We start from the raw sequence: 14905 nt of genomic DNA on the forward strand, positions 1-14905 counted from the left end.
TACGACTCTGACAGGTACGTAAGCATCCTGTCTGATCACCTGCACCCATTCATGTCCATTGTGCATTCCGACGGACTTGGACAATTTCAGCAGGACAATGCGACACCCCACACGTCCAGAATTGCTACAAAGTTGCTCCAGGAACACTCTTCTGACTTTAGACACTTCCGCTGGCCACCTAAATCCTCAGACATGAACATTATTGAACATATCTGGGATGCCTTGCAACGTGCTATTCAGCAGAGATCTCCACCCCCTCTTACTCCTACGGATTTATGCACAGCCCTGCAGGATTCATGGTGTCAATTACCCCCAGCACTACTTCAGACATTAGTCGAGTCCATGCCACGTGGTGTTGCGGCACATCGGCGTGCTCGCGGGGGCCCTACACGATATTAGGCAGGTGGACCAGTTTTTTTGGCTCTTCAGTGTATGTTATAGACGGAAATATGGCGGTTTTAGACTAATGTTTTTCTACGCTTTTTTTGAAAAAGTATCTAAATTATTTGATTTGTTTACATAATTTGATTTCTTCTTTGGTTACGCTAACTACGGCCTGCGGGACAGAAAAATGCTGTAGCTTTATTTATATTTTCCATTTTTGCACGTAGAAAATATAATCGTGAGAATTTAAATAGAAATTGATTTAAAACCTGTGCATATGCAAAAAATAATTGGACATAATGTGCAATTCAGCCAAGTTGAGCGTGAATTTTTTTCTATCTCTCAGCAGACGTATTGAAAATAAAATTTCAATACACAAATTAATTCTAATTTTAATTAGAATGGAAAAACCTTTACACAAAAATCATATTTGTGAAAATTGACTACTGGTGTCTTGGAATGAAATATTGTTTTGGCACCCCCGCGAAATTCGACCACGAGCCGCCACTTATATATAGGGACCCACATTCACTCAAGAACGACCCAGATCATGCCAATATCCTTTTTTGCGGGACCCTGGTAAATTGGAGTACAGCGGCACCACTGCTATGTCTATATGAGTGTTCTTACATAACTTTTGTGCTTTGTTACATTAAATTTAAAAAAAAATTGGCCTGAAAAAATTCACTGTTTAAGTGTCTTGCGGCTCATTCCCAGATTACTCAACATTTTGAACGGCATTGACGAGATATCTCGCTTCCTTGAAGGTTCCACTTATCCCGGCATTGTGACAAGTCCAGATATTTTGCAAAGCTGACTTCTCAATGGAACATTTTTCCCCCATTACTTTGCACCTGCTGAAAATTAAGCTGGAAAAAAAAACCCTATTAAATTAAAATGATATGACATTTTTAATGATATGACCATTTATTATATGCATTATAAATGGGTCGAGTGACCTGGGGCGCTGTTCCAGATCGCTTACGCAGCTCGCGGCACACTCAGAGATTACTTAAATGACCCGCAACACAGCTCCAGATTGCTTTTCCAGCTCGTGGCACATTTCCACTGAAGGACCCACTTAAATGACCCGGTCCACATTTATAGATAACTTAAGTGGCCTACAACACTTTTCAAACCAATTAAGTGGCCCGCACTCTCCAAAAGGCTCAGCACCTTTGAGGCAGAAGGAATCATACAAAAGCTATTCGCTGGGTCTGAACCAGCTTCAAAGACTTATATGACATCCAAGAAAAGGAAAGGTAAAAGAACGGAAAACAGTTGAACTACTTGGAAAGAAATTCTCCTGAGAAATTAATAATAATAATTTGAACTGGTGAGAGAGGAAAAAAACAGCAATGAAATTTCAAAACACTGAAATTCTAGACTTATTCTTACCTATTGCGCAGGTGTAATGAGAATACACAAATTTTTCGACATCATCGTTTTGAGAAAGATACATTCTCAATATATACTCTCTGGCTGAATCATGATCCCGTTTAGGTCCTACGGTAATGAAAAAAAAATTCTAATCACATGAACAACTCACTGCTCATTTTTTGTAGAACCGCGGTCGCTTCCTACACACGTGGATTAATTAGACCGGAAACTACAATTTATTGCCGATTCCGAACGGCATTTTGTTTTATACTCACCGAGAGGTTGGTGCACTGACTCCTCGATGCGGGAGCAAACTTTTTCTGTGGCTATACTGACGTCGTTTCTGTTGCACCTCCGTGTCAGGAAAATTTCGGAAGGATGAACTAGGTATCGAAAACTCGCGACATCTCTAAACATCCTTTAGTACTTTAGGCAAGTGTCTTATCGACCTGGACTACCCCACACGACCAGCAAAACTAAGGACAAGTTTGGGAAAAACATTTACATGCCTCTGCGGGGATCAGAACCTCAACCTTTCCCAGTCCGGGTAAGCGCTCTGCCGTTAAGCAACATAGGGCTGACATTTTCTTTCCACATGCGCGTTGAATGGAACTGCACATTGGCAGCATCATATTTCAGCTAATAGCTCTTAACACCAACAGTTCCAGATGGTTACATATAAAGAGAAACAACAATCTCTCGCAGTCCAGTTAGCGCTCTACTATCAAGCTGCAATTAATGGTAGAGCACTATCCCGCTTTGCAGGAGACTGATTAATCACCAATGAGAGGCATGCGAATTTTTTTTTGTGAGTTTCCTCTTCATTTCTGCTTGGTATGACGCATAGAGGGAAACGATGTCACTTTCTGCGGTTCATACAAAGTACAAACTATCCAGTTTGTACTTTGTATGAATCGCAGAGAGTGGCATCGTTTCTCTCTATACGTCATCTGGAGGTTATTGCCATTAAGACTTCAAGTCCCAGATAGCGACGTATTCGTTTGCTGATGGCCACATTCTGTTAGCTGAGTTAGGATGCTACCCATGCGCAATCCCATGCTTTTGATTAAAATATTTTCACCTGTAATCACAAATCAGAAAATTTAATATCAGCCCAATGCCATCAGATGTGGTGCCGTGCGATCGTAAATATCAATCCAGAGATTCCCAGTTCACTGTTTCTGTTGAAACATGACACCGTGATCGCGGATCAGACGAAAGAAGTCCGAAAGATGTACAAATTTTGTCGTCGCGCTGCCAATAAAGTGACTACACTTTCCAAAAGGTTGAGGACAACTTGCTCTAGATCAGTGTTTCTTAACCTTTTTTTGCCCGTGGCCCCTTTGAGCCATATTTTTTTCTCGGGGCTCCCCTGTCTTACCCAGAGTTTTCAACTCTCATCTAAAAGCAAAACACTTTATACGTATTGAAATGATTTTTTTCAGTGAATTTATACTGAACAAAAATTTTGCAACTGAAATTGGCCTCCAGACCAGTAGCCTAGAATTTATTGATCTCCCCGCTAGTCCGAGTTCTATCAGGACCGTCTCAATATCATGGGCCCCCTCCTTAGGCAAAGTGATGCTATGGTAGTCCTATACTTAGCTGGAAATAAACAGCCTACATATTTCCTATTTATTTTCAAAATTAATTGTACTAAACAAAATATCATAAGGTAGGGTCACTTATGGGCATGAGGCCTCTCACAAGAGTAGGAGTGACAGAGCTACAGCTCGGGGCTTAATATGGTTTTCATCATTTTTTTTTCATACAATAAATTTCATATAGGGGGAAGGGGGTCTGAAAATTTTAGCCGGGGACTTGAGAAAAACTCCATCCTAGGGAACTTGTTGCAAAATGTAGGCGGTGAGGCCTGGGTGGGTCCATGCCCTAAAGAAGGCCTTGGTTTTATGGGTGGTTTTTTTGGATTCTCTCTCTCACTGTAAGTGTTAGTCACTAATATAAAATCTTTATTTCTTCACACCTTAATTTTTCTTCTCAGCTCTCCAAACCACCTGTCATGGCCCCCCTTCTCCATTTTCTTCCGTGGCCCCCTTGAAGTATCCCAGTACCACAAGGGGGCCATATGGCCCCCGGTTAAGAACCACTGCTCTAGATCATGATAAGTATTTTAGTGTAAACCGCACTTTTTCATGTCTATTGGCTGATTTTTTAGTAATATTTAAAAATGTGCCAAGGACTTTTCACCCACCTTGCGTTCTGAACATTGAAAGAGTCAAACTGTGATTCTTAAATTTTCTTCTGTGATTAATATTTATCAATGAAAATGAAAGACATTTAGTAAGTTATAGGTGCGAAAGAAGAAAGAATAACTGAGAAGTTATCACTCAAAAACTCACCATCATATCCTGGAAAATAATCAACCAGATGCGAAACCATGATTTTCTCTTCAAATATATCTTTCTTGTTCATTAAGAGAATTATTGATGAATTTTTAAACCATGGAGACATGACAATGGTCTTGAATAACGCCATACTTTCTTCCATACGATTCTACTGAGAAATGAAAATAATTACTAATGCTCGATTATGGAGGTTTTAACCAAGGCCATCTTACCACGTGGGGCCTACCCGGGCACCTCAGATTGGCCCAAGCAACACCTTCTAGAGATGGAAGGCGTCCGCACGCTGCTTGTGGCGTCAGCATGAAGCCCATCTTCCCTCAGAATATTCAGGGGGAAAAAATTCCCTGCTCATGCCAGTATCATCGTTGTGAGGAAAAGAAATGATCGGGCTCAGAATTGACGATTTCTATGTCCCACATCCAATCACTATGCGGTATTTGTGAGCCACCCAGGAAGATTCTACGCCATAATAATAAGAAACGAAAGAGGATGCTGTAGTTCAAAATGTGGCAAACTTGCTAGGTAGTCTTAATGATGTTACACATGAACTTAGCAACCCAAGTGGAGGCCTTCTATCTCTAGAAGGTGCTGGCCCAGTGCCCATGACGCTCTTAAGAAGGCCATGATTTCAACAGCAGGCTGATGCGAAGATGAATTCAGGAAAGAAAATTCAACTGCCTCCATGAGCGAATCGAATTACAACCACCTCGCATTTCAGGTAAGTTATTACTGAATGGGTGATTACTGTAACGGTGAGTATGCAAGACCACTACGATACGGAAACATCTGTAACTCTCTTGTCTTTGGTTGATGCTGGTCTGATTTTTTGACCTTGAGTAATGTAATGCATATAATTATGTTACGTGTAATTGGAATCTATGTTATGTATGCATAATGTTGTGCATATGTTATGTTTATTTATGCGGACGGGAACAAGGGTTGGCATTATTAATGCATTTAGGGATAGCAACCCTTCAGAAACGCCTACAAGTTTTGAAACATTCATGGGGTTCCCCCGATGAAGACCCACTGCATATAGGTTTTATTTCACTCTCATAAAATTCAATTTTTTTTCCTTTTTTTGTATATATATACTATATACACACATATATACAATTTCAAGTTTTTCTCCTCGCTGACGTTTCGGTGACGAGTTCGCGAAAACTGCTCTGGTTGGAAAAGAAACTGTTTCTTGAGATTGCGGCTCAGAACGGCGACGTCAATAGGGTCGCAAGTGCGTTATGTCTCATTTGCATATTCGATGTTTTGGAGTTGTATATAGGGTGTCTTATAAATGCTAATGTTGCCTCTCATCAACCATTGGTCATAGAGGCAGGGACAGGCTTAACCATTTTGCGGCCCGGTGCGAAAACAGCTGCTTTGCGGCCCTCCGAAATTATTTTTCAAGATCCTCCTTGAAAAGGGGGGGGGGATTAAATAAGACTCAGCCCCCAGGTTCCGATGCCTATGCCGGAGAATAGCATCGGCATCGGACTTACTCTACTGCAAAATGCGGGTGCCATCTCTACAACATCTGTACACACAGTACATCACACGGGCTGTCAGGGCTATAGACGATGGATTATCTGCCCAGAGTTACAACTAAATACGCTTTCAGCTGTGACAAGCATGCATCTTGCCGCACCGCACACCCCCCCCCCCCCGCAGTTTTAAATAAGTATGTCGTTAGAGTGAGAATTCAGCGCTCTTTCTTGTCCAGCGCCCCTGAGCGAATTAGGCACGTGCTCAAAATTTACAGGGCGCAGAATTTGGCTGCTTTTTGCATTACAGGCAAATGTCTCCCCACGTCCCTCTGACTCAAACTGTACAAGAACCGCCCAAAAATAGTACTTGCCTAGGGCACGAACTTATGAGATGCAGTTCGGGGGGGAGGGGGGGTTGTCAAAATCCTAGATCTCGAGGGTCCCTTGTCTTGGACAGAATCTTAAGATATTGCTTTGATAAGAAGTCAAAATGTAACGTATTTTTCTCCTTGTAAACAAAGTATTTTGAATTCATTTTGCGGCCCCTAAAATTTAGCGGCCCGGTGCGACTGCACCCTTCGCACCTGCTTAAGTCCGGCCTTGCATAGAGGTATGGCCTAAGTTTAAAAAATGCTCAAAATGCGTTTAAAAACTACCCTTTACCAGTTTCGAGAATGAAAATACACTGTCACTGAATAAAAAATATAAATTTTTAAACGGTCCCCCTGTCCTCTAACTTCCAATTATGACATCCATATTTGTTATGGGCATCTTTTTCTCAACCACCTCGCTGGGCATTTTGCCTGTTGTGGTGTTGTATTTGTATAAATTCCTATAAACCCAAATACAGTTCTTGAACTGTAATCCTGGAGGACAACAGTTGGCAAGGAAGTTCTGCAGCGGTAGCGTCGTATCAGCCGAACCACAAAGTCTCTCCGCGACTCAGTTGTAGGTTGAGATTGAAGTGAAATACTGAAACCACGGTGCCGTGATTATATACAACACCAAAACATCGAATATGCAAATGAGATATAACGCACATGTTCCCCTCTTGACGTCGGCGTTCCAAGCGGCAATCTTGGGAAACATTTTCTTTTCCCCACCAGGGCAGTTCGTGATACCTCTAGTAGAAAAAAATAGAATTGCCTTAGTCAATAGAAATTTTTTATAACAAACTATAAGCAAATGCAGAGATTCCAATTATGTACATTATATTAAGAAAGGTCAAAAAGTCAGGCGAGCACCAAGACCAACCAAAGACACGTTACACAACGAACTTCTTCCCTTAGAGCTTACATGTACTGAACGGGTGAGGTATTAGCTGAGAAATAGCTCTGACTGTTCATGTACAACCCCGTTGAATGCACATGAGCTCTGAGAAAAGTAGTTCATTGCTTCTGTAATGTATTGGTCTAGCACATTCCCCCGGCATGTGAGACATGTAGTTCAACCCCCCCCCCCTTCCCGGGAGTAGTTTAATTTTCCTTCCTGAATTCATCTTCACATCAGCCAGCTGTTGAAACCTTTGTATGAATAGCGCAGAGTGACATCTTCAGATAATGCTCGATTGCATTATTTTTTCATGTTCTTTATCAGTTGCCAGCACTATGGTATATCATGAAACTGGTAAGACCACCAAGAGTTTGAATGCCTCAGAAATATACAAATAGTAGCTGTTATTCTACTGCAAATGCATGGGTGTTGGAATGTGGAATTCATAGTACTCGATGATCCCTGCAAAAGTTTTGCAAGGAGACTGAACTCCCCCACCCCCAATACTTCATGACTAACTATAGAACAGGGGTGCACAAGAAGGGTGAAAATGGTTAACGCTGTAAAATGCCAAAGAAATTCAAACACCATTTTTCACGTTAAATTGTCAAATAAGCGATGCTCTATAATCTATAATGTTGTAACGTGTAAGTGCCTGGTAGTCCTGAAGTGGTGCAAAAGAATGGGTAGAGAGGACGCAGATGTGAATTTCCCAACATTTTCTCTTTTGGCACTTTCAGCATTTACCACTTGCAGGTGCAAGCGGATATTGAATATGATATACTTGGTCAATCGATTTAATCAATCTATCAAATAGTAATCAAGAGAAATATTATAATGGGTTTTACCTTATAGTCAGATCCAAAGATAACGTGATCATATTCACTCATATCAGCCAAAAAAAAAACGATTGCATTCTCTTCAAAGTATTGTTGCCATATTTTTCTTTCAGAACGCTGTGCACTTACATCAACGAATCTGAAATTAACAACAATATATCCTCTTATCATTTACTGAAATCATCCCATAATCTTCTGTTAACCTAATTATTATTTAAATCGTAATAACTAGCCATTGCAGCAGCAGAAACCGATGTATAACAGCTTGCACAGCTATCGGTTGTCTTAAATTGATAACGAGTTACGTTAATTTATTGCATTTTCCACTTGAATATTCTTATCTGTGCCAGTTTTACTTGTTTCCTCAATGTGCAATGCAAAATGATTTTCGGCAAGGGCGTAGCGTGGGTGGGGGGGGGGGGGAACTTCAGGGTCCTCCAAGAAATGTGAGAAAAATGACCAAAAAAAGGGGAAAAGATGACCAAATCTATTGTTCTATCACTTTGCCCCCCCCCCCCGAAATGAAAGTGGTCCCCCGCCCCGAACGAAATTTCTGGCTACGCCCCTGATTTTTGGAACCTCACCTCCCATACCTCAGAAATGTTTTGTGGTGAGTCGCCACTGTTCTGGGTAAAACATGACGATTCCACTCTTTACTTAAACAGATAGTGACATAAATACCTTATAGATACCTGTAAAAGGAGTTATCCAATTCTAATACGCATTCTTCAGTTGAAGTAGTCGGCACTCTGGCTCTAAGTATATCTTGCTGACAAGGTAGGTAGTCCGTAGAAGAAATTATGTCTATTTGACTAAGAAAACTGTAAAGTAATTATGACATATATATATACAGTGAAGTCTTGATATAATGATATCAAGGAAATAATAAATAGACATCGTTGGTTGCTCCGATGGATTGGACATCGTTGAATGCCAGGTCACCAAACTGTTGCTTCACAAAACAACAAAATAGATAAAGAGAAATTTATTCACACAGAGTTGGTACAACCATCGAGCTTATATTACTGGAGGGAGCGTCCAGGGTCTACATCTAATGCAAGGATACCACGTGACTCGGTGCAAACAAACACGATCCCCATAGAGATCAATGTTAAAATTTCCGATTTTATCATAGAAATGCGGAAATGCAGTAGGGTTTTCCGCCGCATCAATAATTTTAGAAATTGAATTGAATTTTTGATTTTCGAAATACTGAGTTCGCTTAGAGATACGAAGCCCAGAAAATTAGACCCACTTTTGAGGCGGATATTCATGCAATAACATTAATTTCAGCTTTTTATTTATATCTTCTCAAGCACGAAAATGAAAATTAATGTCTCCGTATTGTCTTATATTATCCAATTGCATCTATCCATATAGTTTAGGATGTTTTGAAATTAATTATGGAATTATTTCTTTATTAATTATTGTTATTAATTAATTAATAAAGAAAAATTGCTTTGAATAATTGCAAAAAGGGTAATTGCTTTCATCAATTCTGGATTTGTTTCTTTCATTAATGCTGATATTATTTCTTTCACTAATGCTGGAATTATTTCTTTCATTGATTCTAAAATTATATCTCATTAATTTTGGAATTATCACTTTTTTATTAATGATAGAATTATTTCTTTCATTAATTAGAATTTTTCTTTCATTAATTTTGGAATTACCGCTTTCATTAATTTTGGAATTATCACTTCATTAATGCTGAAATTACTTCTTTCATCGATTTTGGAATTATCTCTTCCATTAATTCTATAATTTTTTCTTTCATTAATTTTGGAATTATCCCGTTTTCATTTAATTCTGGAATTATTTCTTTTATTATAAATGCTGAAATTATCGCTTTCATTTATTTTTGAACTGAAATTCTGTTTCGTTAAAACTAGAATTTTTCTTTCATTTATTCTGTAATCATCTTTCATTAATTCCGAATTATCTTTCATTTATTTTGGAATTATCTTTCATTAATGCTAAAATTATCTTTGGTTAAAATTTCGAAATTTTTTTTAAGTTATCAATCTGCCTGTTTTTGCTTCAAAAGATGCTTGATTGAAGTTGCGGAATTTCTTCAATGTAATTTAAATGGGCCCATAATTAGTTTCAAAACGTCCTAAACTATATGGATTGAGATGCAATTGGATAATATAAGACAATACGGAGACATTAATTTTCATTTTCGTGCTTGAGAAGATATAAATAAAAAGCTGAAATTAATGTTATTGCATGGATACCCACCTCAAAAGTGGGTCTGGCTCATTACTTTATATTTAATTTTCTGGACTTCGTATCTCTAAGCGAACTCAATTCAATTTTTAAAATTATTGATGTGGCGGAAAACCCCACTAAATTTCCGCATTTCTATGCAAAAATCGGCAATTTTAACATTGATCTCTATGGGGGAATCGTGGTTGTTTGCACCGAGTCACGTGATCTTCCGACGAAAGACGTTGGGGGACACAATTCTCAGCACTGCCAAGGCGGAGACCGCTGACGTCATGCTCCCTCCAGTAATATAAACTCGATGGGTACAACTAGAACCCCTATATACACCCTATATATATATATATATATATGAAGGTGTCTTAGGTACAACCTTGTCGAGCGCCGGAAGAAAGACCAATGAATTCTTTTCTTCCTCCACAGAAGCGCGCGTTTTCTCGTGACGATCGCAGCGCCACAGATTTGTCGCTAAAGCCGGGTTTTCCTAGGAGTAGAACTTTTGCGGCTGATTGGTTAAAAACCTGAAATTCAGGTTTTTAAACAATCCGCTTTCTCAGCGGAGCCCTTGTGGTTCCGTGTACACGTCCCAGGAGCTCCGCGGCTGCTCGAGGAAAATAAAATAAATCAGAAAATTTGATTATAACGACATCAAAGATTCCGCGAAATTTTGTCTTTGTATAACCGAGGTAGAGCGTTAAAGCCATGGTGGACGTTTTGAAGCTTTTTAACTATGAAAAATATTTTCAGATGCAATAAAGTAGTGTTTAATTAATTACAGCAAAACCTCTCCTTTGCGGACACCGACGGGAAAAAAATCCGTCCGTAAAAGAGGGCTGACGATTAATCATGGGTTTGAAATGCATACTTTTATTATACAAATACAAATACAACGCCACAACAGGCAAATTGCCCAACGAGGTGGCTGACTTAAGAACATCATGGATCCCCTAGCCCTTTTTTACCCTACCTACGAGCCCTACCTACTACTGCTACACCACACATGCACCCCGCCCACAACCCCCCGCGGAACCCCCAACGAATCGGTACATGCGGGAATGTGCGTGTACGTGTAGTGAAACCTGACGTGAAGTTTTTTTTTGTTTCTCTGTAATGCTTGTTATGTGTAGTGCTGCCATCTGCCACCAGTTTTTTCAAACTACGAGTGAAGTGTTATGATTGAATAATTTTTCGTTGTAGGACTGTTGCTCTCTGTGGCGAGACTTTTTAACGGGGAGATCGGCTCGCATTTGCGCCTTGAAGTTGGGAACCACAGAAAACCAACTTCAGCCGACCACCACAAAGGGGGGGGGTCCATTATACAAGGGAAAATTATTATTTGCCTAAAAGAGGAGTGACCTCATCCAGCACCACCTAGAGATAGAAGGCCTCTGCGCTGTTTGAAATAAACTTCATTCAGACTACCTAGCAAGTCTGCCACATTTTGAAATACAGCATCCTATTTAGTTTCTTCTTATTTTGGCGTAGAATCTTCCTGACCTGATTGGCTTACAAATACCGCATAGTGATTGGATGTTGGAGGGGGGGGGGGGTATAGAAGTCGCCAATTCTGAGCCTGTTCATTTCTTTTCCCTCACAACGATGATACTGGAACGAGCAGGGAATTTTTTTTCCCCTGAATATTCTGAGGTAAAATGGACTACTTACTGACGTCACAAGCAGAGTGCGGAGGCCTTCTATCTCTAGGAGGTGCTGCCTCATCTGAGGGGGTGTCCGTTAAAAGGGCTTTATTCAGGGTGACTATATTTGATCTGGGGAAATATGGGGCATCGCCGATTCTCGCTAAAATGTCGCCGATTGTCAGACAAATTGCCAATTCCTTATTAATGACCATTTGCAAAAAATACAATGCTACGGCAAGTCTGTAGTGAATTGAAATGTACTTCACAGGGGAAAAAATGTTGAACACAGGCAGGGCGTTTTAAGGGCATCACAGGCCCACGAGAAAAGTGATTTTTCTGGACTTGGATAGAGAGAGAGATAGAGAAATACCTGCTACCCAATTTCATACTGACTGTCGAAAATTTGACCAGATCTCATTTCCACTAGGCCCTTTCTGAACTTTGGACCATCAGACCGTACCTAGATGAGCCAATGCGTTAAAACATTTGAATATGCGAGATCAATATTGATGTTTCACAGTCATAATTACCACACATACACACATCCGTCCCCTATTTTAGTAAGGGTTATGCATTAAGGCACGCTTCGTTGAAAAGAAAGGGCCCTTTCCATATATATATGTGTCATATTATCACCCTAATTATGATAAAACGGAATAACGACAAAAATATGTTTTATATCCTGAGGTTGTTGCGTTTCAATTGACGTTATAAGCGAGGTCCGTTAACATTCTTCCACGAAGTGACATTATGACATTTTTATGGTGTCGTTACAACCGAAGTCGTTTTTATCCAGTTTCGCTGTATATGTATAGAAAGAAAAAGAGGATATCAGGGCTCCGTGAGTCCACAAAAGGTTGAGAACCGCTGGTCTAATGTATATCGCAAATAGCGATATTTCTTTTACAATACGTTTCATAGGTTTCTTGAGATAAACTCTCGGAAAAAGAAATTTGAATCTAGTTAAGATCTGAAAGAAAGGACTTTTTTCTCGTCATGTCATTTGCCTTCACTATTGGAAGGCCAATGCGAAATGGGTCTGAGCGAGTGCTACGGACTGATTATGACATTAAGTACGGAAATTTTTGTCAACAAGGGTGGGGGCGAGAGAATACCTTTCTAGCATAGTCCTGCAGCCTGATAACGATAAAACTTACAGGGAAAGAATAAATTGGGTTAAATCTTAGCTTCAGAATGGTGTTATCAATCATCAGGTGACGAGAGCCAACAGTGATTCGAGTATTAGCAAGCATTTTTCTTTTATGGCAAATTTAGATTGAAGTAAATTCAGCCAGTGGTTGTTTTTGCGTTTTTCAACACCCCAAATCAGTCGAATCACCTGTAGGGAGCTCACCTCCACCTCCTCGCGGTTCGGTGCTATCTTTCACTGTATTGGTAGAGAACTCGACCGGCATTCGAGGTACCCGCGTTCGAGTCTCGGCAGAGATGAAATTTTTGTGCGACCGAATGGCGTGGTGGTAAGATGCTCGTCTTCCACCTTGCAGTTGCTGTCACGGTTCTGGGTTTCGAACCCGAAGGAGAATATATGGTGGTATGGCTAGTGTTTGGTGAAATAGGTGGGTAGCCCTACGGTCAGCCAACGGTGGTGAGGGGGCTCCAGACAGAACAGACGTTCGCCCGGCGACACTTTAGTAGCAAGAATGACAAGTAAGATCGTGTGGGGTGGGGCTCTGCCCAATCTCCCAGACAAATTGGCAGTGTCCTGAGAAGCGCAACTAAGATTGAGCCGGAAGTGGCCCACATGGGACACATAGCGAAGAAAACAAAAGTTGACCTGCAGAAAAAACTCAAGTTTTTGAGGAACTCCTAGCAGTTGTTGCGAACTCGGATGCCCAAGCCGAGGAAGTGAGACTCCTTAAAGAAGATAAAGTCTACCTCACCGGACAGCTACAAGAGGCCAGGAACATACAGAGCAGTACCACTGCTCCGGTTCAAAGAGACAATCAGCTGCAACAGCAGCTAGTCGAACTCGAGGAACTTGAAGAACAAAAGACCCAGCTTGAGCAGGAAGAGCGGACCTGGAACAACGGGTCAAAGAACTGCAGGATAAATGTGAAAACATCCAATTTCATTTGAATTGGAAGTCGAATGAGTGTCTCGTTAAAAAAAGAATCTCCTTAAAAAAAGGGCTCGAAATGAGACGAGAGACCAACAAACAGTTGGAAAAATCTCTCAATCAGTTCTTCCAAGAGGAAGTGACTCAAATGGTATAAACCAACGCAGACCAGACAGAAATTGGCCTATTAAGGGTTAAGCGCCATCATGAAACCATCCTACGGATGGTGGAGGAACTGAAATGTTCTGATAATAGAACTGAAGACGCAAAGAAAGCGGAAACCATTAGGGTCGCAAGAAGACGTGCTCCAGTGAGCGCTCTCAGCATGCAACACGTTGCTGGCCGTCAAGACTAAAGAAATAGACATTGCATGATATACACAAGCTCTTTACGCAGAAGCTGTGACAACAAGAGCACTTGGCAAAAGCAGGATCAAAACAAGAAAAGGACGGCCACGACACATTATGGCATTTAGCTTCAATGGCGAAGAGACCGGCAAGATCTCAGATGAACTGAAGAGGTCCTACAACCCGGCAGGAGCTGGCATAAAGGTCCTTGATTTCTGGGAGACCAGAAAAGTGCTACTCGCAGAGGTGGAAACTGGCGATGACGCAAAGAAAATCAAAGGCGACTTTGAACGGGACCCGGAGTTCCAGGTTCAAAGTCGGACAGCCAAGAGAAAATAACCCGATTGTTATTATTTTCGACGGCACCAAGGAGGTTACGTAGGAGGAGATCCTCGAACATCTCGGGGAGCAGACCAGGAGCAAAACGCTCACTCTCATAGTGGTCACAAAATACAACTCGAAAAGGAGGAACACCAGGAACTGGGTGCTCGAAGTGGGCCCAGGGACCTTCACGATCCTCACGGAGAGAGGGGCGATCCTCGTCGGTTGGCATCGGAGTGATGTGAAGGAGCATGTCCGCCCTTTGCAGTGCTTTCAGTGCTGGCGATACGGGCACTTAGCCGGAAACTGTAGTCATCCTGAGACCTGCAGGAAATGTGGTAAAGAAAACCACAGGGAGAGAGACTGCACTGGTGAGCCTGACTGCAGCAACTGCGGAGAACGTAACAAAAAGAGGAACAAGCATCCTCCAGCCATCGGTGTGGTGCATCGGAGTGCAAGATCCTCGAAACAAAGATCAGAAGACTGAGGGCAAACATCACCTACGAGGAGCAGTGAGCTATCTGTTGGGAAGGACAGTTTTCTGTTTCTTTTTGTTTTGTTTTGTACAT

The 14905-nt window shown here is 41.1% G+C and overlaps 1 protein-coding gene across 2 annotated transcripts in view; it reads right to left on the minus strand.

Annotated features, from left to right (window-relative positions):
- Window positions 1–14905, minus strand: part of LOC149078120 (guanine nucleotide-binding protein G(q) subunit alpha-like) — a 29419-nt gene that overhangs the window by 9200 nt on the left and 5314 nt on the right. For both annotated transcript variants that reach the window (XM_089241706.1, XM_089241705.1), the window contains 4 exons: window positions 8418–8546; window positions 7735–7864; window positions 4125–4278; window positions 1783–1890 (listed from right to left, as the gene is read on the minus strand). In XM_089241706.1, the coding sequence (XP_089097832.1) occupies window positions 1783–1890; window positions 4125–4278; window positions 7735–7864; window positions 8418–8546 (521 nt within the window). The remainder of the gene's footprint in view (window positions 1–1782; window positions 1891–4124; window positions 4279–7734; window positions 7865–8417; window positions 8547–14905) is intronic.

The sequence above is a fragment of the Pholcus phalangioides genome, unplaced genomic scaffold (assembly GCF_987345545.1).
Source record: "Pholcus phalangioides strain wild (caught in Gottingen) unplaced genomic scaffold, Ppha-v1.0 ptg000014l_1, whole genome shotgun sequence".
NCBI classification, from domain to species: Eukaryota; Metazoa; Arthropoda; class Arachnida; order Araneae; family Pholcidae; genus Pholcus; species Pholcus phalangioides.